The sequence below is a fragment of the Podarcis vaucheri genome (assembly GCF_965113315.1).
Source record: "Podarcis vaucheri genome assembly, chromosome: 2".
Classification (NCBI taxonomy): Eukaryota; Metazoa; Chordata; class Lepidosauria; order Squamata; family Lacertidae; genus Podarcis; species Podarcis vaucheri.
This window is the reverse complement of record NC_138760.1, coordinates 125046884-125072935: the sequence shown is the minus strand read 5'-3', so window position 1 is coordinate 125072935 and position 26052 is coordinate 125046884. Positions and strand designations below refer to the sequence as shown.

At 47.8% G+C, this 26052-nt stretch overlaps 2 protein-coding genes across 5 annotated transcripts; both read left to right on the top strand.

Moving 5' to 3' along the window:
- The first annotated feature begins 3997 nt into the window (after positions 1-3997).
- On the top strand, positions 3998-13535 carry LOC309524807 (uncharacterized protein). Of its 2 annotated transcripts, none has more exons than XM_082209876.1 (6): positions 3998-4146; positions 6018-6817; positions 8742-8865; positions 9712-10551; positions 11501-11700; positions 13224-13535. In XM_082209876.1, exons 2-5 carry the CDS (start codon positions 6074-6076, stop codon positions 11584-11586), a joined length of 1794 nt encoding a protein of 597 aa, XP_082066002.1. In that variant the 5' UTR covers positions 3998-4146; positions 6018-6073; the 3' UTR covers positions 11587-11700; positions 13224-13535. The 2 variants fall into 2 exon arrangements, with proteins under 2 accessions (XP_082066002.1, XP_082066001.1); XM_082209875.1 differs by having other exon boundaries at positions 4000-4146; positions 9709-10551.
- Positions 13536-16153: 2618 nt separating this feature from the next.
- On the top strand, positions 16154-25786 carry LOC309524775 (uncharacterized protein). Of its 3 annotated transcripts, none has more exons than XM_082209807.1 (4): positions 16154-16325; positions 18605-19452; positions 21717-21852; positions 24413-25786. In XM_082209807.1, the coding sequence occupies exons 2-4, from the start codon at positions 18661-18663 to the stop codon at positions 25369-25371; spliced, it is 1887 nt and encodes a 628-aa protein (XP_082065933.1). In that variant the 5' UTR covers positions 16154-16325; positions 18605-18660; the 3' UTR covers positions 25372-25786. The 3 variants fall into 3 exon arrangements, with proteins under 3 accessions (XP_082065933.1, XP_082065931.1, XP_082065932.1); XM_082209805.1 differs by having other exon boundaries at positions 18605-19470; XM_082209806.1 differs by having other exon boundaries at positions 16259-16325; positions 18644-19470.
- The last annotated feature ends 266 nt before the right edge of the window (positions 25787-26052 follow it).

The window sequence follows — 26052 nt, the reverse complement described above, 5'->3', positions numbered from 1 at the left end:
TATTTTTTATTTCTACCCCGCCCACCCTGGCCAGGGCTGGGCTCAGGGCGACTAATGCCAAATATAAATAACATTACAATGTAATGGGGGGGAGGGGGAGTTAATTAAAATACAGCTTAAAATGCAGCCTCATTTTAGTAGTAGCCCATAAAGCAAGACCATAAAGGGAGGAAACATCAGATATTCACCCGAGCCAGCTATCCATGCTGGTCGTACATGGGCCAGCAAAAAAGCCAAGGGAAAATTGATATTCCAAATCCCATATAAGGGGTCAGAGTAAGTCTAAGCCAAAGGCCAGCTCCATCCTTCAGGCCCTGCGGAAGATGTCAAGTCCCGCAGGGCCCTGGTCTCTTGTGACAGAGCATTCCCCCAAGTCGGGGCCACGGCCGAAAAGGCCCTGGCCCTAGTTGAGACCAATCTAAGCCACTCCAGCCCATACCTGTCCTCCTCCCAAGCTGCCTCTAATTCCCCTTGCTTTGCAGAAGGTGATGTCACTTTTCTTGCCCTGTCTCTCTGCGACATCTGGCTTTCCAGGATGCCAGCTTCATCAAAAGCTAAAACATGGCATCCTATTGCACGTGTGAGGTGTATGGTGGGCAGGGACGGATGCTTCTGCTAAGAAATGGGTTTAAGGGAAGACAGATGGACAGATTTATGTGAAGACAGATGTGAGGCTGGTTATCCCACAGGATAAATATGCTGAAAGAAGCTGAGGATTTACCATCCAATCTAGAAACCTGTAATATCTAACTGAAGAGTAGTTACCGTATTTTTTGCTCTATAAGACTCACTTTTTCCCTCCTAAAAAGTAAGGGGAAATGTGTGTGCGTCTTATGGGGCGAATGCAGGCTGCGCAGCTATCCCAGAAGCCAGAACAGCAAGAGGGGTCGCTGCTTTCGCTGCGCAATGATGCCTCTTGCTGTTCTGGCTTCTGGGATTCAGAATATTTTTTTTCCTTATTTTCCTCCTCCAAAAACTAGGTGCGTCTTATGGTCTGGTGCATCTAATAGAGTGAAAAATATGGTACTTAAAAGAAGCTGTGCATTTACTACCTTGTTTAGAAGCCTGTAACATCCATTCGATTTAGTGTAATTATTAATGCTAACTGTTTCCCGAAGTCAAAATAAGAAAATTCCTTCCAGTAGCACCTTAAAGACCAACTAAGTTAGTTCTTGGTATGAGCTTTCATGTGCATGCACACGAAAGCTCATACCAAGAACTAACTTAGTTGGTCTTTAAGGTGCTATTGGAAGGAATTTTCTTATTTTGACTATGGCAGAGCAACACGGCTTCCTATCTGTAACTGTTTCCCGAAGGAACATTATTTCCTGATGCGTCCTTTGTTTTATCAGCTTTCTCCTGTAAAATAAATCTTTCTTATTTCTTCAACTTCTGCCTGGGTCTCCAGGGATCTAAGGTAAGGTCAAGGTAGGTAAAGGAACCCTGGATGGTTAAGTTCAGTCAAAGGCACTATGGGGTTCTGGCGCTCATCTTGCTTTCAGGCTGAGGGAGCCGGCATTTGTCCGCAGACACCTTTCTGGGTCGTGTGGCCAGCATGACTAAACCGCTTCTGGTACCCCAGACCTTCTGATCGGCAAACCCAAGAGGCTCAGTGGAAGGCAGCTATGCTCACCACTATACCACCAACACAACCCAAGAGGCTCAGTGGTTTACACCACAGCGCCACCCACGTCCCGAGGATCTAAGTTTACCTCCAAGGATCTACCGTATTTTTCGCCCTATAGGACACACTTTTTCCCCTCCAAAAATGAAGGGGAAATGTGTGTGCGTCCTATGGGGCGAATGCAGGCTTTTGCTGAAGCCTGGAGAGCAAGAGGGGTCAGTGCGCACTGACCCCTCTCGCTCTCCAGGCTTTGCGGACCTCTCCGCAAGCAGCAGGAGCGCTCCCGCTGCTTGCAGAGAGTTGCCTGCATGCCGAAGCCTGCGCGTGCTGAGATCAGCGCGTCCAGGCTTTGCGGACCTCTCCGCAAGCAGCGGGAGCCAGTGCTGGGCTCCCACGGCTTGCAGAGAGCTGCCTGTTTGGGGGCTGGGGTTGGGGGAAGCTTGGGCCTCCCCAGCCCCGCGACGGGGGGGGGAATAATTTCCCCCCCTTTATTTCCCCCCCAAAAAACTAGGTGCGCCTTATGGGACGGTGCGTCCTATAGGGTGAAAAATACGGTAAGTTTACCCTCACACAAAAACCATCAGATAACCCGTGGTGGTTAATATGGTGTATACAGAGGGGGTTTGCCGCAGAGCACAGTAGGGAAGGCAACCAAAGAGTACTCACTAATGGTTCCTCACCATCCTGGAGAAATGGGAGAAGTAGGGTACCACAGGGTTCGGTCCTGCGCGTGTTACACTTAGATACCCATCTTGACCGAAGGATACTCTGCCATTTTAACAGTCTTAATGTGGTTACCACATAAGCGCAGACCTGCAGTGCTTCAGATGAAGCGTCCAGACCTCCATTGCCAAATTTAAGTCCAGAAATCTAGGCTGAGCTATTGTGCCTCGGCAACTGGAGCAAGGGAGGCAAAAGGTAACTGCAAAGGGGGTGCAAGTACTGGGGCTGGAGATGCCTTATCCCAAGTTATATAGTCCTCTGGTCAACCGATCCAGACTTGTTACTGGAGAAGATGTCATTATTAGCGAAAGCATGCTTTGCAAAAATGTGCCTTAGGAGAAATCTGCACTACAATGCTGACAGATTTTCAGGAGCTCCTTTCTTTTACTGTGAAGCGGCAATTTGGATAACTATATTTAAGACTGCAGAAATGAGACAGAGAAAACGGAAAGGTGTGCCCCATGCCTAATGGGTTTCTCACCCCTACATGCTCCCTCTCCCCCCCCCTTCCCTTCTCTGCACTTCACTGCAAATCCACAGCGGTGACCAGAGGAGAAATGACCACTGGGAGGAGTGCAGAGAAGAGAAACGCCATGCTGCATCTGCAGCAACACAACTGGACGCCGTCACCTTCCCTGGCTGCAACAAAACATGTCTCTCCTGCATTGGTCTCTGCAGCCGAGGCATGAGCTGCGAGCTTCCAACAGTTTGACTTCACCCCAAAAAACTCACTTCTCCATTGTTTTCCGAGACTGGCAGATGCCAATCAATCAATATATACCTCATAATGCAAAAATAGGCTTCCATGCTTTTTACAGCTATAAACATTTATGCATCATTAAACCAGAAGCATATAGACATTTGTGCAATATTAAACCACAAGCATCCCTAATTAAAACACGGAATGAAACAATCCCAGTTAATCATCCAGATCCACAATAATTTAAATAAAAAAATTCCTTCCAGTAGCACCTTAAAGACCAACTAAGTTAGTTCTTGGTATGAGCTTTCGTGTGCATGCACACTTCTTCAGATACGAAGAAAGCTCATACCAAGAACTAACTTAGTTGGTCTTTAAGGTGCTACTGGAAGGAATTTTTTTATTTTGACTATGGCAGACCAACACGGCTACCTATCTGTCACAATAATTTAAATATACAATAAAGCAACCCCCTACTATAAACCTTAGCTTGTAAGCGTCCACAATTATAACAACACAAGAAAGCTATCCTGCGAAAACATAGCATGCATACTCAAAATCCACAATACATCAATTTCATTAAAATATAAGCAGCCGTAACTGAAATAAGTAATTAGACGATCCCATTAAACAAGAAAAAGGCACAAGCGGCAGGCAGGTTGCCACCTTCCCCCTTGGCAGGGTTCCTCTGCCTTTGGAAGCCTCGATTCAGGAGGACGTGGGGAAGCTTCACCGGTTGAATCTCTGCCAATCGTGACCCGCTAGGAACAAAGGTTGCCAGACTGGTGGCAGCTAATGAGTTAATGAGCCGCTGCCGGGCTAAGAATGAATGAATGAAAATCTGCCCTCCTCCGCCTCCGGCTTTCCTTGTTTAAATCCCTTTATCTCCCTCTGGAGCCCAAACCAGGCAAGTTACACCTCTCACTTTCCCGGGGAAAGTCCAGCTCGAAAGGGTTAAAAGCGAAGAGATACTGGCTTCCTAGAGAGGCAATGAGGAAGGCGAGTCCTCCCAGCTCCCTGGGATGGTCCTGAGATGGCTTTTTGAATTTCCTTTTGCTGCAGAAAACAAGAGAGGAGAGCAGGATCCAGCCTGGGAAAGGTATTGGGCGGTGGGTGGAGGGATTTGCAAGATCGAGGTTCAATAAGATCTCCCGTCACCACTTTCCTCCGTCTCTCCGGTTGCAAAAGCTGCCTGGTGACCTCAGGAGGGTCGGACTCTGCTCCTCTTTTGGGAGGGAAGACCTTTTGCAAAGGTTAATTCCGTTCCCTCTTTTCCTGTGTGTGTAAAGGGCAAATCCCTGCCAAAGTTGCCTGTCTGGAGAGGCCTCCTTCTGATATAGAAACGCACACAGCAAAATCACTGGGGTGTGATGGAAGGTGGTGGTCTCTCTCCAAGAGAAGCTGCCTTATACAGGGCATAGAATCATAGAACTGTACAGCTGGAAGGGGTCCCTAGGGGTCATCTAGTCCAACCCCCTGCGACGCAGGAATCTCAGCGAAAGCATCCATGACAGATGGCCACCTGACCTCTGCTTAAAATTCTCCCAAGGAAGGAGAGTCCACAACCTCCCTTTGGAGTCTGTTCCACTGTCGAACAGCTGTTAGAGTCAGAAAATTTTTCCTGATGTTTAGTCGGAATCTTCTTTCTTGCGACTTGAGGCGGTTCCCTCATTGCGAGAAGCAAAGCTACAGGGAACCAGGCAGAGGGCCTTCTCGGTAGTGGCGCCCGCCCTGTGGAATGCCCTCCCATCAGATGTCAAAGCAATGAATAACTACCTGACATTTAGAAGACATCTTAAGGCAGCCCTGTTCAGGGAAGCTTTTAATCTGTGATATTTTACTGTATTTTTTGTTTCTATGGAAGCCGCCCAGAGTAGCTGGGGAAACCCAGCCAGATGGGCGGGGTACAAATAATAAATTATTATTATTATTATTATTATTATTATTATTATTATTATTGAAGCCATTAGTTCGGTTCCTACCGTCCACAGAAGGAGAAAACAAGCTTGCTCCATCTTCCATGGGACAGCCCTTGAGATATTTGATGATGGCTGTCCTATCTCCTCTCAGCCTCCTCTTTTCCAGGCTAAACATACCCAGCTCCTTCAACCATTCCTCATAAGGCTGAGTTTCCAGACCCTTGACCATCTTGGTCACCCTCCTCTGCACACATTGCAGCTTGTCAATGTCCTTCGCAAATTGTGGTGCCCAGAACTGGACACAGTATTCCAGGTGTGGTCTGACCAAGGCAGAATAGAGCATAGCTGTCAATGTTTCCCTTTTTTTAAGGGAAACTCCCTTATTCCAAATAGGATTCCTCGCAAGAAAAGGGAAAAGTTGACAGCTATGGAATAGAGTGAGACTAAGACTTTCCTTGACCTGGACACTAGACTTCTGTTAATGTAGCTTAGAATAACATGGGCATTTTTTTTTTGCTGCTGCATCACATGTTAAGCTTTGGTCAACCAAGACCCCTAGGTCCTTTTCACATGTACTGCTAGTAAGCCAGGTGTCCCCTCTGGTTGCGAATGGGATCTGTTACGGAGGCCCATTCACAACATGAGCAGAAAGCATCCCGCACATGCGCGGGTCGCAATTCGTGGCTTCTGCGCATGTGCATGACGTCATTTTGCACGTCTGCGCATGCGCGAGTGGCGAAACCCAGAAGTAACCCTTTCCGGTACTTCCGGGTCACCGCAGAATGCAACCTGCAAACGCTCAGCCTGAAGCGAACGTAACATGAGGTATGACTGTATTTGTGCATCTAGTTCTTCCTGCCTAAGTGGACAACCTTACATTTGTCCTTATTGAAATTCATTTTCTTAGCTCCGGGCCCAGTTCTCCAATCTGTTAAGCTCATTGTGAATTCTGATTCTGTCTTCTGCGGCATTAGCTGCCCCTCCAAGTTTGTTGTCAGTCCTTTATTTGTGCTCATTTTCTCTCATGACCTTTCCCCCTCTTTTTCCTCAGCCGATCACCGGAATTTATTCTGGAATTTTCCTCTCGGTTTTTGAACCCTCTCAAATATGAAAAGGGGGGATCAGACCCCCACAGGACCAACATCAGGAGAGGAGGGATCTCCAGGAGCAGCGAAAGCCCCTCACCTCCTCCAAGCTGGGAACATCCGAGAATTCCTGAGACGGATGCCGGGGGATCAGATCAAGCAAGAGCCAAGCGAGAGCTCCCTTGAGCTCTGGGAAGTCCAGTGGCAGGAGTTCCTGAAGACGGTGGAGTCTCCTCATCCGGAATGGGGCATCCCAGCCTTTCCAGAGAAGTCCTCGCCATGGGACGACGCCAAGGGCTTCCTGGCCTCCTTCGAGCAGGTGGCCCAAGCCTGCCGGTGGCCCCGGGAGGAATGGGTGGCCCGACTCTTGCCGGCCCTCAGCGGAGAAGCCGAGCGGGCCTTCCGCAGGCTCCAGGCCCGAGACAGAGAGGATTATGGGAAAGTGAAGGCGGCCATCTTGCGAGGGGACGCCATGAGCCGGGAGAAGATCCGCCAGCATTTCCGGCGCTTCTGCTACCAGGAGGCCGAGGGGCCGAGAGGGGCCTACGTCCGGCTGCAGGAACTCTGCTGCCAGTGGCTGAAATTCGAAAGGCACTCGAAGGAGCAGATCCTGGAGCTGCTGATCCTGGAGCAGCTCTTGACCATCCTGCCAGCCCACATCCAGAGCTGGGTGAGGGAGTGTGGGCCAGAGACCTGCTCCCAGGCGGTGGCCCTGGCCGAGGACTTCCTGTTGAGGCAGGAAGTGGCCCAGAGCCAAGAAAGCCAGGTGAGGCCATATGGCCACCTTTTCCTTCTTCTCTTAAAATAATCAACTTTACTAGGGTTTATTAGGGTTAAACCACTGAGCCTCTTGGGCTTGCTGATCAGAAGGTTGGCGGTTCGGATCCCTGCAACGGGGTGAGCTCCCGTTGCTTAGTCCCAGCTCCTGCCAACTTAGCAGTTTGAAAGCACATCAGAGTGCAAGTAGATAAATAGGTACTGCTCTGGTGGGAAGGTAAACGGCGTTTCCGTGCACTGCTCTCGTTCGCCAGAAGCGGCTTAGTCATGGTGGCCACATGACCCAGAAGCTGTACGCCGGCTCCCTTGGCCAATAAAGCGAGATGAGCGCTGCAACCCCAAAGTCGTCCGCGAGTGGATCTAATGGTCAGGGGTCCCTTTACCCTTTAGCTTTATATAGAGAAATAAAAGCTTATTATGAAATTCATTTTTTAAATCCAAACTAAAGCGTTTAAATAATATAAAAGCGTTATCTAAATAAGATAAAAACATAGAGAGAAGAGGGGGTGGGAAAGAGGGAGAAAGGTAAAGAGACAGAAAAGGTATTAAAAGAGAGAAAGAAAAATAAAGTTCAAAGAATCAACTGTACAGTTGGAAGGGACCCTGAGAATCCTCTGGTCCAGCCCTCCTGGAATGCAGGAATATGCAGCTCTCCCATATGGGGAATCGTTTTTAAAAAATCAGTTTACTAATAAAAAATACAGATAAACAAAAAGAAAAAACAACAACATATCTATATAAAGAGATTCTCCGAATCTTGGGATTTCCTCCCATCCCCTCCATGGGGTCTCATTTTAAACATCTACAACTGCATATTCATCCATACTCCAATCATACCATATTATCCAAAGTAATTTTTACACTACAAGTGGACTCAGAATCCTTCTCTTGTTTCCATCTGCTTACAATGGTCTCCTAAGCAGCTTATGAATTTTTCCCATTCTTTTGTAAAGTTTTTATCCTCTTGGTTTCTGAGTTTTCCAGTTTTGCCATCTCAGCATAGTCCATCAGCTTAGTTTGCCATTCCTCTCTTGTAGGGACTTTGTCTTCTTTCCGTCTCTGGGCTAGTAGCATTCGGGCGGCTGTTATTCCATACATAAAGAGGCATTTCTGCTCCTTTGGTATGTCGGTACCTGTAATTCCTAATAAAAAATCTTCTGGTTCCTTAACAAAAGTTATTTTAAGCATTTTATTCATTTCATTATATATCATCTCCCAGAATGCTTTTACTACTTTACACGTCCATCACATATGATAAAAGTTACCTTCTTTTTTACATTTCCAGCAGATATTTGAACTTGTCCTATACATTTTTGCTAACTTAGTAGGTGTCAAATACCACTGGTACCTCATTCTCATAAAATTTTCTTTCAGTGTACAACATGCCCGTATGGGGAATCAAATCTGCAACCTTGGAATTATCAGTACTTTGCTCTAACCAACTGAGCTATCCAGAAACCAAAGAACTTCCAATTCTTCATCTGTCTACTGTATATAAGCAATATTCATTTCATCCACTCCTATATAACACCTAACAACACAAGTTTCTATAAACAAACATTATCTTCAGTCCTCAAATCCAAATGTCATTAATTCATTTTCACACAGAAGGTCTATGAGGGGTTTCCAATTTTAACAGCTAGGATCTCTGTCCATCTTTTTTGCCTCCCAACCTCCAGTTCCCTCCAGATACTTTTGAGCTCTAACTCCCATGGCCAATGCTCAGGGAACAATGGGAATTGCAGTCCAAGAACAACGGGATGAGGACTGCAGGTCCCCCATCATCCCTACGTTATATGGATTTATCTCGGATATGAATTTGCCGATGAGAACTGAGGGACTTGCTCAGACCAAAATCTTCTTCAGAGCAGATCTCAGTTCTGCCTTGACCGGATTCCTCTCTGCTCTTTCAGGTGACGTTTGAAGAGGTGGCTGGGAGTTCCTCCGAGGAAGGCCGGGGTCCGTCCCTGAACAAGCAGAGGCTTCTCTGCATCGACACCAAGCAGGAAGATGACGACGTAGAAGCTGGCCTGCTGGGTATGGGCAGAAAGCCTGTTGTGCATGAGTTTCTCTTATTTGTTTAATTTTGTTTTTATTCGCTGTAGTATCCATCTCTTCAGCCCCAGCAGGCACTGCAACCTTACAACAGTTTGACTTCAACCCCAAAGGCCCACTCCTCCACTGATTCCCAGATGCCAAAACCAAAATTATTACAATTATTATTATTATTATTATTATTATTATTATTATTATTATCATCATCATCATCATCATCATCATCATCATCATCAGTGTAAGCATATTAGTGGCTAGAGAGTCAGACTGACTGGCCTGTAATGAAAGGGATCACCTTGTTAAATATACAGTCATACCTTGGAAGTCGAACGGAATCCATTCTGGAAGTCCGTTTGACTTCCAAAACGTTCGGAAACCAAAGCGTGGCTTCTGATTAGCTGCAGGAAGCTCCTGCAGCCAATCAGAAGCCGCGCCAGACATTTGGCTTCTGAAAATCGTTCGAAAACTGGAACACTCACTTCTGGTTTCCAGTCGTTCAGCAGCCAAAAAGTACGAGTTCCAAGGCATTCGGCAACCAAGGTACAACTGTACTGCATAATATTTATTTATTCATTCATTCATTTCCCGCCCATCTGGGTGGGCTTCCCCAGCTACTCAGGCGGCTTCCAACAAAATATTAATATACAGTAATGCATAACACATTAAAAGCTTCCCTAAACAGGGCTGCCCTAAAGTTGCATCCAAGGTCTTTGAAAAGATCGTGCTTTTTCCCCTCTATCACATAACCACGTTCCCCCTCTGTTTCCAAGTCTCGTTTCTCTCAAAGCTCTGGGTGTATTTAGGATTCTCTCCTCCTTCCTCCAGCAGCCAAAGGTTGGGTCGCCATCTGCAACGGGGAAGACTACGTGGCAGAAGACTCTGAGGCGGAATTTCCGCACGGGACATCGGTGTGGAAAACAGAGGAGAGCTTTTCCGAGTGTTGTGCACAAGAAAATGCCTCAGGGCGCCAGGGAAGAGCAGAGGGCCGTCAGGAAACGCTGATGGCAGAGGAAGTCGGTGGATTGGGTTGCCTGACCCCCACGGAAACCCCGGCTGCAGTCCCAGTAGGAATCGACACCAACCGGAAACGGACCGCCTATGGTTCTTACAGCCGGAACGCCATCCTCCCGACGAGAACTCGGATGGGGGTGAAGCCGGTAAAATGCCAAGTCTGCGGGAAGTATTTCCTCTGCAGCGCAAAACTCCTCGTCCATCAAAGGACCCACGCCGGGGAGAAACCCTACAAGCGCCTGTATTTCGGTGGCGCCCAGCACATGGGCTCCCCCGGCCAACCCGGCCAACCCCCCGCCCTCCACAAGATGGTTCCCTCCCGCATCCGTGGCCAGCGGTGGGAAGGGAAGGAAGTTGTGGCCTTGCTGAGCAGCATCAAAGCCAGTCCCGCCCTGCCCCTCTTGATGAGCAGCAGCTCCCAGAGGGGGCACCAACACTGGGAGAGGATCAGGGACGAGCTCCAGGCTCAGGGCTTCGTCAGGAACATCGACCAGCTCCGATCGAAGTGGAAACAGCTGAAGACGGACTTTTTTGCGGCCGGGCGGCCTGCCGCGGAAGGGAGGGAGAAGCCTGCAGTCATCCCCCCGTATTTCAACCGGATGCGGGCCGTGTGGGACGCGGCGGGATGCCCCCCCTTCAAGGACCGTCACCTGCCGGGTAAGTGGAAGGGGAGGGTGCCAGCAGCAGGCGTCAGTGACGTTAACTCTTTATTCAAAGAAACAATCAGCTCCAGAGGCCAGGCCTAGTGAGCACAGCAACACAGATCCCGGTAGATCTTGCCCCAGTGAGGCGGTTGTGAGAGCCAAAGGTCCCCACCTTCCTACGGCTGCCCTCCTCTCCCAAGCAGTCTGAGACTTCATTGCCTGGTCTGTCTCTGCTCCGCACTGTTCATACCTCTCCTGGTTCTGGGAGACCAGCGGGGAGGGGAGTAATAATAGAATAATAACTTATTATTTATACCCAGCCCATTTGGCTGGGTTTCCCCAGCCACTCTGGGCGGCTTCCAATAGAGTATTAAAAGCACGCTAAAACATCAGACATTAACAACTTCCCTAAACAGGGCTGCCTTCGGGTATCTTCTAAATGTCAGGTAATTGTTTATCTCTTTGACATCTGATGGGAGGGCATTCCACAGGGCAGGCACCACCACCAAGAAGGCCCTCTGCCTGGTTCCCTGTATCCTCACTTCTCGCAGGGAGGAAACCACCAGAAGGCCCTTGGCGCTGGACCTCAGTGTCTGAGCAGAACGATGGGGGTGGAGACACTCCTTCAGGTATACTGGGCCGAGGCTGAGTTTGCCCATTTGCTGGGTAATGTTGAGCATTGATCCCACCAGTACGTTAATAGTGACTAAGCATGCCCAGTGGGCACAGAATGTTGAGTGTCCGTTGGCAAAGAGGCGGAATGGAGTACTGAAGGAGGGCGTGGCTGGCTGAACACCACAACCAGAGCACTCCATTCCGGTGGTAACGTTTTCTCATGGTTCCCCGCTTGGCTCTTCATAATGGTGGTTGTGGCAAGGGCCCAGCCCTGTGTATCCCAGTGAGGTGACCTTGAGAGGTCATGGTCCGCAGTGAAACTGCCTTCTCCCTCTGCCCCCTTTCAGCTTCTTACCGAGCCCGGAGGCGTGAGCTGGAGAGATGTGAGGAAGATGACGAGGACGACATGGAGGTACAAGGCCCCTCCTGCTAACGGATGAGGCGGACACCTGGAATCGAGGAAAAAGAAGCCTTCTGTGAGGTCCTATGAACCAGTAGCCAAGTGCCACAACCAGGAGGGGCACCGCTGGGAACTCGAGTGGCCCATGTAAGAATAACGGAACAGCGTTCACTCGCAATTGTCTAGTCTGTTTTTAGCACTTAATGCTGCTTAGCTGATAAGGCTAAAGAAATTGGAGTTTTTGTTGAAACTGCACTGAAAAGGATATATCAAGAAATAATGTAGTTTCAAATATACAGTGATATAGTACAAAGGTACATGAAATACCAGTGCACAACAATTGTTTTATACAAGTCTCAATAGCAGTCAAAAAGAGTCCACATTATATAAAATCAAAATAAAGAATAAAGGATCCTACATTATTTCTGTACTTAAACGTTGTATCCAAACTTACCATTACTTTAAAACTATCGTACTTACACGTTGTGTTTAAATTTACTACTAGCTTCAAACTGTTATTCTTAGCAGAATACACACGTTTTTCATTTCAACTCTTGAGTAGGAATTATTCCTTATATTGAAACTTTTGGCCAGAGTTCTTGATATATCCTTTTCAGTGTAGCTGATAAGGCTGACAACAACCCTGAGGGGGAGGCCAGTAATTATTGTTATTCATATAATTTGGACCTTTTTTTTATTCCTTAATGTGCTTAAGAGAGCCAATGTGGTGCAGTGGTTAAGAGCGGTAGTCTCGTAATCTGGGAAACCGGGTTCGCGTCTCCACTCCTCCACCTGCAGCTGCTGGGTGACCTTGGGCCAGTCACACTTCTCTGAAGTCTCTCAGCCTCACTCACCTCACAGAGTGTTTGTTGTGGGGGAGGAAGGGAAAGGAGAATGTTAGCTGCTTTGAGACTCCTTAGGGTAGTGATAAAGCGGGATATCAAATCCAAACTCTTCTTCTTCTTAATATTACATAGCAGACATCAACCCTGAGAGGCCAGTAAGATGTAACACATTATTTTATATTATTTTAGTCTCGTCTAGTCTATTCCAAGCTTCTCAGCTTGACGACATCCATGTGAGGCAGGACAGTAATTTGGAGCTATAATTTAGAGCTTTAAAAAAACTACTTAATAAGCTTAATGAGATTTAACTAAAATAAAAAAATCCCTTCCAGTAGCACCTTAAAGACCAACTAAGTTAGTTCTTGGTATGAGCTTTCGTGTGCATGCACACTTCTTCAGATATCATGCACATTTCAGGTATCTGAAGAAGTGTGCATGCACACGAAAGCTCATACCAAGAACTAACTTAGTTGGTCTTTAAGGTGCTACTGGAAGGGATTTTTTTATTTTGACTATGGCAGACCAACACGGCTACCCATCTGTAACTGGAGATTTAACTAGTCATCCTGACAACGGTCATGAGAGATAAGCCAATAGGTATTGTTAATTTTTCCAGGGAACTTGGGGAATTGTAGATCTGCGAGGGGAATAGGAGTCTCTCCTTACGACTCTCAGCACCTGTAAGGAAACTGCAGCTCCCAGAATCCGTTGGGGGAAGCCGTGACTGTTTGAAGTGGTACCATAGTCTTGCAGAACAGATCTTATCTTAACCCTCTTCTTTCCTGTCGTCTCGGTTATTGATTTCTCTTTCCCTCGCCTCAACAGTTGACCAGTTGGTGGTCCTTGAAATCGGGAGTCTCAAGAGGCAAGTGACTTCGTCTCCTGAAAAGGTGGGGAGAAACAAAGTGCCCCCCTCCTTCTGTCTCTCATGAAACAGACTACAGCCACCTCCGTCCCCAGCAGAGACCATCGCTGAGAAGGAAGATGACCCCTTCCTGATTCTCCCACCCCAGGCTCTCTCCTCAAAAATGGCTCATTCCAAGACACCGACTCTCTTGCTTTTCCCATTTGACTATCAATTCCACATTACATTAACGAGGGGAGGGGGGAGAATTAAAAGTTGGTGGTTTTGAATAAGCTTCCGTGCCCTTCTTTCTTCTGTTTGTTTGAAACTAAAATTGTATCCAAGTTAGGGTTGCCATATTTCTAGAAGACACAAATGTTCCTGATCTTTTTTTTTTGGAAAAAGAAACTCAAAGTTCTTGGCCTTTTTATATTTAGGAAACTTCTTCAGCTTTTTTTTTTTAGACAATCAACCACACATTTTGCCGGTTCTCCCACCGGATGGCAACCCTAATCCGAGTTGCCTAAAGAACTTGTGGTTCTATCCCTTTCACAAATTGTTCACGTTCAGGGCAGCTTCAGAAAGGTTTGCATTCCTTAACTCGACTCCATTATCAGGTGCGCACGCTGGCTCTGCCGCAAGATCTGGGGCAGGGAACCTCGGACAGCAATTTTCCCGCCCTGGTGCCCTGGTGCAACTTCCATCACCATGGCTTCCCCCAAGGAATCATGGGAGCTGTAGTTTGTTACGGGTTCTGAGAGCTGTTTGGAGAACCCTGTTCCCCTCACAGAGCTACAGTTCCCAGAGTTCCCTGAAAAGAGAGGGTTGGTTGTTAAACCACTCTGGGAATTGTAGCACAACTCTCAGCGGATGACAGATCCTAGAATTCTTTGCGGGGAGGCCATGGCTGTTAAAAGTTCATAGAATCATAGAATCATAGAGTTGGAAGAGACCACAAGGGCCATCGAGTCCAACCCCCTGCCAAGCAGGAAACACCATCAGAGCACTCCTGACATATGGTTGTCAAGCCTCTGCTTAAAGACCTCCAAAGTAGGAGACTCCACCACACTCCTTGGCAGCAAATTCCACTGTCCAACAGCTCTTACTGTCAGGAAGTTCTTCCTAATGTTTAGGTGGAATCTTCTTTCTTGTAGTTTGGATCCATTGCTCCGTGTCCGCTTCTCTGGAGCAGCAGAAAACAACCTTTCTCCCTCCTCTATGTGACATCCTTTTATATATTTGAACATGGCTATCATATCACCCCTTAACCTCCTCTTCTCCAGGCTAAACATGCCCAGCTCCCTTAGCCGTTCCTCATAAGGCATCGTTTCCAGGCCTTGGACCATTTTGGTTGCCCTCCTCTGGACACGTTCCAGTTTGTCAGTGTCCTTCTTGAACTGTGGTGCCCAGAACTGGACACAGTACTCCAGGTGAGGTCTGACCAGAGCAGAATACAGTGGCACTATTACTTTCCTTGATCTAGATGCTATACTCCTATTGATGCAGCCCAGGATTGCATTGGCTTTTTTAGCTGCCGCGTCACACTGTTGGCTCATGTCAAGTTTGTGGTCAACCAAGACTCCTAGATCCTTTCCAAGTTGCGTCACCGTGCTTTAACCGCAGAGTAGGAATGGAGCCAAAGTACAAGACGAGTGCAGAAGGAAAATGGCAGGATAAATTAAACAAGGTGGGAACAATACTTTTGAGAGACGTAGCCTAAAATAATGAATACAGTGGTACCTCGGGTTACAGACACTTCAGGTTACAGACACTTCAGGTTACAGTCTCCACTAACCCAGAAATAGTGCCTCAGGTTAAGAACTTTGCTTCAGGATGAGAACAGAAAACGTGCTCCGGCGGCGCGGCGGCAGCAGGAGGCCCCATTAGCTAAAGTGGTGCTTCAGGTTAAGAACAGCCTCAGGTTAAGAACGGACCTCTGGAACGAATTAAGTTCTTAATCCAAGGTACCACTGTATTCTAATATAAAAGGAGCAGATGGGCCTCATCCATCTGGGAAAATAGTCCATCTGAAGAAAAACCTCTGATCCTAATTCTCCACTGCCTTGTGGGTTATCTTCAGGAGAAGAAAAGGCTAAGGAGTAGATTCTGCCCGGGCGCCCAACATCTTGCTCTGCTTTCCTTTGGACCACATCAACAAGGCCGAGTGGGGGGGGGGTCTTGTCGTCTGAGCAGCCCAGGACCTCCGGACACACACCGCCCAGTCTTGTACCCTGTGGAGGTCACTTCTGCGCTGCTGACACAGTGGTTTGACTTCACCCCCGGAGCCGCACTCCATTGTCTATTGAGATGGACAGATACCCACAACAATGAAATAAAAGGGAGAGGGAAAGCCTACTCCAATTAGAGACCTTGGATTAGTTAATTCTACATTATGGTGCTGGAGGAGACTCTTGAGAGTCCCATGGACTGCAAGAAGATCAAACCTCTCCATTGCAGCCTCATTTTAAAAGTAGCCCATAGATCAAAACCAGAAGGGGAGGGAAACATAAGGGTCCGACTAAGTCCAAACCAAAGGCCTGGTGGAACAGCTCTGTCTTGCAGGTCCTGCGGAAAGATGGCCCTTAGGAATAATAATAATAATAATAATAATAATAATAATAATAATAAATTGTATATCCCGCCCTCCCCAGCCGGAGCTGGGCTCAGGGCAGCTAACAGCAATTCTTTCCAGTTCTACAAATCTATAAATCTATGATTCTATCAACAACCAGGTGCACTCTCCCTCATGTCCCTAAAAGCACCAGGGTTTTTTTTATTCACGCCAGGGACTTTTGACATTTTTAATAATCCAAATCGGAGATGTCCAAGTTTTGGTTTGCTTTTTTTTTTTTTTTTAAAGACAGCGATGCCCCGAAAGGGTTAAGCTGAAGGAATTTCCCCTCCTACTTCCTAGAGAGGACAGGAGAGAGGGATGGAAAGGGATTAGCAAATTGCCCTTTTTCCTGTAGTGGGGGAAAGGGGGAGTGGGCTGGATTGCATTGCATTGCTTTGCATTGCATTGCTTTGCATCTGCAGGAAGACTGGAGAAAGAGGCAGACGCAGCAGAAAGGCCCAGAAAGGAGGTGAATAGCTAAAGGGAGCTGGCGGGGCGGGGGGCAGGAAAAGGACTGGGAAGGAGCATTGGGGGTCATCTGGAAGGGAAGGGGGGCAAAGCAGCAGGAGGGGTAGAAAATGAGGGAGGGGAGATAGAAAAGCTCCTTCAGATCCCCCCACGACACACAGGATTATTCTGTTGGAAGCCGCCCAGAGTGGCTGGGGTGTAAATAATAAATTATTATTATTATTATTATTATTAGAATTGAGCAATGACAAACCTATCATCATCATCATCATTATTCCCACTCAGCCCCTTCCAGATCCAGCAAGAGCTTTGCACAAATGCAGGATTGGGGCTGGTTCAGTAGGGGATAATGGGGAGCAGTGCCTCCCCCCCCCCCAGTTCAGCCATAGGAAGCTGCTGCCTCTATCAGACCCTCCAAGTGTCCCTATTTTCCAGGGACAGTCCTGGATTTAGAGAAGCCGTCCCAGTTTCTGATTTGATCCCTCAATGTCCCGCTTTTTTATTTTCATTGGAGAAATGTTGGGGAGCTACAGCTCCAGGGGTCAGCAAACTTTTTCAGCAGGGGTCCACTGTCCCTAAGACCTTGTGGGGGGCCGGACTATATTGGGGGAGTGAATGAATGAATTCCTATGCCCCACAAATAACCCAGAGATGCAGTTTAAATAAAAGGACACATTCTACTCATGTAAAAACATGCTGATTCCCAGACAGAACCGTGGACCGGATTGAGAAGGCGATTGTGCCAGCTCCAGCCCCCAGGCCTTAGTTTGCCTACCCATAAAGGTAAAGGTAAAGGGACCCCTGACCATTAGGTCCAGTCATGGCTGACTCGGGTTGCAGCGCTCATCTCGCTTTATTGGCCGAGGGAGCCAGCGTACAGCTTCCGGGTCATGTGGCCAGCATGACAAAGCCGCTTCTGGTGAACCAGAGCAGCACACGGAAACACCGTTTACCTTCCTGCCTGAGTGGTACCTATTTATCTACTTGCACTTTGATGAGCTTTTGAACTGCTAGGTTGGCAGGAGCAGGGACCGAGCAACGGGAGCTCACCCCGTCGCGGGGATTCGAACCGCCGACCTTCTGATCGGCAAGTCCTAGGCTTTGTGGTTTAGCCCACAGCTCCACCTGCGTCCCTACCTACCCATGGGCTACGCTATATAGGAAAGACAGTCCTGTATAAGGGAAGCTTTTAACATTTAATAAGGTTTTTAATATTTTGCCGGGAGCCGCCCAGAGTGGCTGGGGCAAGCCAAATCAGATGGGTGGCGTATACGTAATAAAATTATTGTTATTATATCGAGTCAGCCCAGTTCATAGAATCGTAAAGTCAGAAGGGGCCACAAGGGTCTTCCAGCCCCCTGCAATGGAGGGATCTGTTGCCCAATGTTGGGGCTCGAACCCATAACCCTGAGATTAAGAGTCTTGTTTGCCCAGTATTGTTTACACTGGCTGGCAGTGGCTTTCCGGGGGTTTCGGTCTTTTCTCCAGCAATACCTGGAGATATCATAAAGTAGGTTCTCAAAGGCGTGACAGGAAAGGATGGCAAGTCAGGTGGGAAGATCTGAGGACGATCAAAGAAACATTTGAACATTTCATTTGTGCTGATGAGAGTTTGTTTGCCTCAAACCGGACCAATGTAAATGAGACTATCGGCAAAAGCAAGCTACGTACTTAGGTGCGTATGTAAAAGGCTCGTTTAGAATTATATTCTGGGAATGACTGATTTTCTTATGTAGCTGCATTGCTTTATACTTTCCGTACGTCCCACACTCATGTTATAAAGTGGTTGTGTTACATGTTTTAAATCAAGCACTGCTAAGAGTTGTTTCTTTTTGTTCCATCAATTAAAAAAATAATAATCCTGGTGTGGCGTGAGCAAATTTTTATTCTCAAAGTGTGTCCCAGAGAAAAAAAGTTTGAGAATCACTGCCATGGGGACCTCCTGAGTGCAAGGCAGATCTCTACCACTGAATTACAGCCTTTCCTCAGCCAGCCTCTTTCTTTCTTTCTTTCTTTCTTTCTTTCTTTCTTTCTTTCTTTCTGGCATTTCCCACCCACTTCCAGGCAGCATAAATGCAGTAACAGTAGCGAAGCATGGCAGCTTGCAGCTTCTACACAAAGGCGCAGGAGCCCCATTATCTCCTGCAGCTGACCACGATCTTCTCTTATAGTCAGATTTCTCAGAAAGAAAGAAAAGAAAAATGGGAAGAGATCATTTATTCCAGCCCTACGAGAGGCTGACTGCTCACCTCTGTCAATTTCTTTGTCTCTGCTTTTCAGGCCCCTGCTCACTGTCGTTTCTTCTGGAATTTTCGACAGCGCACCTTTGCCCAGGGATGAAGATGGAGGAGGAATATATTGCAGCCCGGGGAGAAAGAGAGGAACCGGAAGGAACAGGGAAAGCCACTCACGCCCTCTTGAATGCTGGTGGCCGCAAACCCAGGATGGATTTGGAGGCACAGGGTGAACTCCCCAGAGCAAGGCATTCGGGGAACGCCGAGGGGTTCCTCGAAAGGGGGACCCCACATCGCGTGAAGGAGGAATCGGAAGAGGGCTTGGCCCATTGCTGGGAAGCCCAGTGGCAGGAGTTCTTGAGGACAGTGGAGTCCCCTCACTCGGAATGGGGAGCCCCCCAGTTGCCGGAGGAGCCCACCCCCTGGGACGACACCAAGGGCTTCCTGGCCTCCTTCGAGCAAGTGGCCCAAGCCTGCCGGTGGCCCAAGGAAGAGTGGGTGGCCCGACTCCTGCCAGCCCTCAGCGGGGAAGCCGAGCGGGCCGTTAGCCGGCTGGAGGGCCGGGACAGAGAGGATTATGGGAAAGTGAAGGCAGCCATCTTGAGAGGGGACGCCTTGAGGAGAGAGAAGCTGCGCCAACACTTCAGGCACTTCTGCTACCAGGAGGCCGAGGGGCCCAGCGGCGCCTACAGCCACCTCCAGGAGCTCTGCCAGGGGTGGCTGAAGGTGGAGAGGCACTCCAAGGAGCAGATCCTGGAGCTGTTGATCCTGGAGCAGTTCCTGGCCATCCTGCCAGCGGAGATCCAGAGATGGGTCAGGGATCGCGGCCCGGAGACCTGCTCCCAGGCGGTGGCCCTTGCAGAAGGTTTCCTATTGAGGCAGCGGGAGACTCGGGTCAATCTGGAAAGCCAGGTGGGACCACTTGACTGTGGTTAGTGTCAGTATCGGTGGCCCGGCCTTGTCCGGCTTGTGGGCTTCCCATTCTGGCGACTCCTTGGCCACTGTGAGAACAGGATGTTCGACTAGGCAAGGCTTTGGCCTGATCCAGGCTCCCCTTAGGGCTTCATGGTGTCCAATTCCGAGTTGCAAGGCTGGGCTCTGCGACTCAGCAACAAAGCTGGCCACAGAAGGAATCCCCTTACAGTCCTACACGCTAGCAGCCAACCCGACTGCCAGCCCTTACTCAGGAAAAACCTTACATAGTTACCCTCCACACAGAAGAAGGAAGGTATCAGGAAATCATATAGAATTGTAGAGTTGGAAGGGGACCCCCGACGGTCATCTAGTCCAACCCCCTGCAATGCAGGAATCTCAGCTAAAGCATCCAGGACAGATGGCCATCCAACCTCCGCTTAAAATCCTCCAAGGAAGGAGAGTCCACAATCTCCCGAGGGAGACCGTTCCACTGTCCAAACAGCTCTTGCTGTCAGAAAGCTCTTCCTAATGTTTAGTTGAAATCTCCTTTTTTGGAGCTTGAAGCCATGGGTTCGAGCCCTGCCTTCCAGAGCAGAAGACAAGCATGCTCCCTCTTCCATGGGACAGCCCTTGAGATACAGTAGACACTCAGGTTGCAAACATGATCCTGTCAGGAGTTCAGCCTACACTCGAGCAGGACTCTGGCAGAGACACATGCCCGACTGGCATGTTCTCTTCCTCCTGATCAATCGTTCGGGAGCTTCAAAGTTTTCTTCAGCCCGAACATCACAGCGACCGATGCCAACAGACACCGGCACACTTAGGGATCCGCAGAGTCTTTGCATCATTGCATGACAGACCTCAGCAACTCAGCATTTTGGCTAATCTACTTTATTTACATATAAACACACACACGGACCACTGCAACATGGTTCCCTCTCTCTAGCATCAAGCAGCAAAGAGAGAAAGAACAAAGGACAATAGTCCCACTTCACGGAACACAGTAACAGAAACATCCTGTCTCCATCACATCCCACTCTGTGGAGTCAATGTGAAAGACAACAATCCCATGACTGCAATCATGGAGCAGGAATTCTAACACATCCATGCAGGACGCAGCATTTGCAACCCGCAGCGCCACGTCTGCGCACACACGGGTTGCACTTTGGCGCTTCTGCGCATGCACAAAGCGTGATTTAGCGCTTCTGCACATGTGCGAGCGCCGAAACCCGGAAGTAACCCGTTCCGGTACTTCTGGGTTTCGGCGCGTCCGTAACCCGGAAACGTGCAACCTGAAGCGTCTGTAACCTGAGGTATGACAGTATTTGAAGATGGCTCTCATGTCTCCTCTCTTCCAAGCTAAGCATACCCTTCTCCTTCAACCGTTCCTCATAAGGTTTGGTCAGTGTATCTGACTATTGAACAGAAGGTTGGTGGTTTGAGCCCACCCAAGGATGGCTGCGGGCAGGATTCCTGTATTGCAAGGGGTTGGACTAGATGGCCCTTGGTGTCCCTTCCAGCTCTGACATTCTATGATTCTACGATGGGCCGCAGAGGAACCTCTAGTTTTGCAGTAGTACAGAAGTGGGGAAAACCAGTCCCAAGAAGACTGAGCGTGCTCAGTGGGCGCAGAATGCTGACTGGCAGTAGGGCAGAGAACGTGGGGATGGGATGGAATGGTATGGCTGGAAAATATGGCTGAACAAGAGCGCTCCTGAGCGGCGACATTTTGTTGCCCGGTCTGTCTTGCGCCTAAACATGCCTTAATGAAACTGAGTCCCGATTCCTCCCCTTTTCATGGCAATGAGGTCGCTAAGGGCAGGATGGAGGACGCAAGCAAACGTTTTGCTTCTGCTACTTTAATAATAATAATAATAATAAATTTATTTATACCCCGCCCATCTGGCTGGGTTTCCCCAGCCACTCTGGGTGGCTTCCAACAAAATATTAAAATTTGATAATCTATTAAACATTAAAAGCTTCCCTAAACAGGGCTGCCTTAAGATGTCTTCTAAAAGTCTGGTAGTTGCTTTCTCTTTGACATCTGATGGGAGGGCGTTCCACAGGGCGGGTGCCACTACCGAGAAGGCCCTCTCTGCCTGGTTCCCTGGAACCTCACTTCTCGCAGGGAGGGAACTGCCAGAAGGCCCTCAGCGCTGGACCTCAGTATCCGGGCAGAACGATGGGGGTGGAGACGCTCCTTCAGGTATACTAATGCAAGAGAGATGCTCTGCTTGTTGCAGGTGGTCTTTGAGGAGAAGGAGGAGGTGGTGGCGGCGGCTGCAGGTTCCTCCATGTCTGGCCAGAGGCCACCTGAGGCCAGGGAGAAGCAGCCAAATGCAGCAGCCAAGAAGGAAGAGGACGAGGAGGACCTGCTGGGTAAGGAGAGGAGGGTTTTCCATGTGTGCCTTGGATAGTTTGACATTCCCTGCTGGGCTGACCTCCAGAAGCTACTCTCCGCTTCTATATCTTTAGAGCCTATGGCCCCATCTGCATTATACATTTAAAGCAGTAGCCTTTCATTTTAAATTCATGATTTCCCCCCATACATCATTGGAGCTGCAGTTTGCTAAGAGACAGTTGTTAGAAAGCCTCTCTTCCAATTCACAGAGTGGTTTGAGGTTGAATCCTGACAAGACAGAAGTACTGTTTTTGGGGGACAGGGGGCGGGCTGGTGTGGGGGACTCCCTGGTCCTGAATGGGGTAACTGTGTCCCTGAAGGACCAGGTCGCAGCCTGGGAGTCATTTTGGACTCACAGCTGTCCATGGAGGCACAGGTCAAATCTGTATCCAGGGCAGCTGTTTACCAACTCCATCTGATACGCAGGATGAGACCCTACCTGCCCGCAGACTGCCTCGCCAGAGTGGTGCATGCTCTGGTTATCTCTCACTTGGACTACTGCAATGCGCTCTACGTGGGGCGACCTTTGAAGGTGACCCGGAAACTACGACTAATCCAGAACATGGCAGCTAGACTGGTGACTGGGAGCGGCCGCCGAGACCACATAACACCGGTCTTGAAAGACCTACATTGGCTCCCAGTACGTTTCCGAGCACAATTCAAAGTGCTGGTGTTGACCTTTAAAGCCCTAAACGGCCTTGGTCCAGTATATCTGAAGGAGCGTCTCCACCCCCATCATTTAGCCTGGACACTGAGGTCCAGCGCCGAGGGCCTTCTGGCGGTTCCCTCACTGCGAGAAGCCAAGTTACAGGGAACCAGGCAGAGGGCCTTCTCGGTAGTGGCACCCGCCCTGTGGAACTCCCTCCCACCAGATGTCAAAGAGAACAACAACTACCAGGCTTTTAGAAGACATCTGAAGGCAGCCCTGTTTCGGGAAGCTTTTAATGTTTGATGTATCACAGTATTTTAATATTCTTTTGGAAGCCGCCCAGAGTGGCTGGGGAGGCCCAGCCAGATGGGTGGGGTATAAATATTAAATTATTATTATTATTATTATTATTATTACCTTTTCACAAGGAACTCTGGGAATTTTCAGATTGAAATTCCCGGGTGTCAAGAAAGGTTATTTATGTACGCAACAACTGCGGCCCGTGCTTGGTTAGCCCAGAAATGAAAAACGAGTGAGGTCCCAACTAAAGAAAAATGGCGGCTTAAGTCAACAGAATATGCACAACTCGCAGACTTAACATATAGAATAAGAGAACAAGAAGAACATATGTTTAGAGAAGATTGGAAAACGTTGATTGAATATATGGGAAATAACTGTACAGCTGAAAACGCTGGCAGGGCTAAGATAAATTCAACAGTGTAGTTTTGATGGCGGCAATAATGGAATACTGAATGGTATAGTTTTTGTAAAATATGCAGGGATTTATGATATGTAAAATGAACCATGGAAAGAGAAGAAGGGAAATCTTAAGGATGTAAAATGAGTATTTTTAATTGTAAAACAGAAAACTTAATAAATTATATACACACACAAGAAAGGAACTCTGGGAATTGTAACTCTCTGAGGGGAAAAGAGGGTTGCCTCACAATTCTCAGCACCCTTAACTGACTACAGCTCCCAGAATCCTTTGGGGGAAGCTGTGGCTGTTTAAAGTGGCATCCTGGTGGAGATGTTGTGGGATGCGATCCTCCACTGCTCTGCGGCCCAAATGAACTCATTCGTTTCAATGTGTCCACTCTGAATAGAACCTAGGCCACATTCAAACTGGATTCTTTAGTTGAGATTCCTTCATTGCAGGGGGTTGGACTAGATGACCCTTGGGATCCCTTCCAATATATAATATTAAATTTCTGTTTTACGATTTAAAGTACTCATTTTTACATCCTTAAGATATTTTGCAAAAACTATGCCATTCAGTATTCCATTATTGCATCCATCAAAACTTATTCTCTTCTTCTATATGTTAAGTCTGCAAGTTGTGCGTATTCGGTCAACTTAAGTTGCCAATCTTCTTTGGTTGGGACCTCGCTGGTTTTCCATTTTGGGGCTAACAAAACACAGACCGCAGTGTTGGCATACATAAATATACCACTTTTTGACACCTGGGAATTTCCATCTGAATTATCCTGAATAGAAAGGACTCTGGGGTTTTGGGAGAAAGTACTTTTAAACATTTTTTTTCCCAATTCATTATGTATCATTTCCCAATATTCTTTTAACCTTTTACGAGTCCACCCCATATGAAAGAACGTTCCTGTTCTGTGCTCGCTTCGGCAGCACATATACAAAAATTGGAATGATACAGAGAAGATTAGCTTGGCCCTAGAAAAAAATTTAAAAAAATAAAAAATAAAAAAGAAAGAATGTTCCTGTTCTATGAATATTATTAAGGAGGTCTGTGATTGATTGATTGATTTGATTGATTGATTGATTGATTGATTGACTGACTGACTGACTGATTGATTGATTGATTCCTGGTTTTGAATGATTCATTCATGGCTTTTATCAGGTTTCTTTCTTCATTTCAGATGGTGGTGTATGGGAGAGCGAAGATGAAGGTGAACCTTGCAGGACCTCCTCAGAAGCAGGCCAGCAGGAGGCATTGAAAGAGAACTTCTGGAATCAAGATGGATCAAAGGGGCCAGAGGTAATCCACGTGGAGAAGGGCAGAGATAAAGCCATTCCTTGCCAGGATGGAGACTTCCATGAAATTGTAGTTCAAGAAGCAGAGAAGAGGAAGAGCAAGTGCCTCAGTGCACATTGGAGAATCCACACAGGGGAGAAAACCAACAAAAGCTTAAAGTTTGGGAAGAGCTTCAGCCAGCACAGAAGCGTCACAGAATATCAGATGCTCCACTCGAGGGTGAAGCCGTATAAATGCTTGGAATGTGGAAAGAGCTTCAGTCAGAGCACGCACCTCACGTCACATCAACGAATCCACACAGGGGAGAGGCCATATAGTTGCTCGCACTGCAGCAAGAGCTTTAACCAGAGCACTAGCCTTATTCAACACCAGAGAATTCACACAGGCGAGAAACCGTACAAATGCGCCGAGTGTGAAAAGAGCTTCCGCCATAGTACGAGCCTTACATCACATCAGAGAATCCATACCGGGGAGAAACCGTACAAGTGTTCCGACTGTGGAAAGGGGTTTTGTAATCAGTCCGGCCTTATTAACCACAAGACAATTCACACAGGGGAGAGGCCGTATAAATGCTTGGAGTGCGGGAAAAGTTTCAGTCAGAGTACGCACCTTACGTCACATCAGAGAATCCACACAGGAGAGAGACCATATAAATGCTCGGACTGCAGCAAGACCTTTTGTGACCAATCAGGCCTTGTTAAACATCAAAGGATTCACACGGGGCAGAAACCGTATAAATGCTTAGCGTGTGGGAAGAGCTTCAGCCAGAGCACAAATCTTATTCGACATCAGAGAATTCACACAGGAGGTGAAGCCTCCCTATTAACTTCCCCATACTCTTAGAGTAGCAGATGAGGTTCTGCTCCTACCATCTTTTGGTTTTGAAGAGCTGAACAGCTGGGTCTCTTCCGTGGTTGCTCCTTTGCGGGACTACCTCTTTAATGCTGGTGACTCATTTGTGGTTTTATAATTACTCAGTTGGATGGTTTTTAACTGCATGTTTCCATTAATTAGTTTGTAATGGCCTAGATAGTTGTGTAGAGGGCCTTCTTGGTAGCAGCACCCTCCCTTCAGATGTCAAGGAGATAAAAAAATTACACAACTTTTAGAAGACATCTGAAGGCAACCCTGTATTGGGAGGTTTTTAATGGATCAATGTTTTTATTATGTTTTTAGATATGCTGTAAGCTGCCCAGAGTGGCTGGGGAAACCCAGCCAGTTGTGTGGGGTATAAATAATAAAATTATTATTGTTATTATTATTATTAATTCATGTCAACTGCCTAGGGCAAGGTTTGCCAACATGGTGTTCATGGGTGCCCGTGTGTCCACCAGAACCACTGAGCCTCTTGGGCTTGCCGATCAGAAGGTTGTCAGTTCGAATCCCTGCAATGGAGTGAGCTCCCGTTGCTCTGTCCCAGCTCCTGCCAATCGAGTTCGAAAAGAACACCAGTGCAAGTAGATAAATAGGTACTGCTGTAGCGGGAAGGTAAGTGGTGTTTCCGTGCACTCTGGTTTCCGTCAC

Coding starts and splice junctions, on each gene's coding strand:
- LOC309524807 (XM_082209875.1), top strand. CDS start 6,074: ATGAAAAGGGGGGATCAGACCCCCACAGGACCAACATCAGGAGAGGAG. Junction 8,866..9,708: donor CGTAGAAGCTGGCCTGCTGG/GTATGGGCAGAA, acceptor TCCTTCCTCCAG/CAGCCAAAGGTTGGGTCGCC. Junction 10,552..11,500: donor CAAGGACCGTCACCTGCCGG/GTAAGTGGAAGG, acceptor GCCCCCTTTCAG/CTTCTTACCGAGCCCGGAGG.
- LOC309524775 (XM_082209805.1), top strand. CDS start 18,661: ATGAAGATGGAGGAGGAATATATTGCAGCCCGGGGAGAAAGAGAGGAA. Junction 19,471..21,716: donor GGGTCAATCTGGAAAGCCAG/GTGGGACCACTT, acceptor TGCTTGTTGCAG/GTGGTCTTTGAGGAGAAGGA. Junction 21,853..24,412: donor GGACGAGGAGGACCTGCTGG/GTAAGGAGAGGA, acceptor TCTTCATTTCAG/ATGGTGGTGTATGGGAGAGC.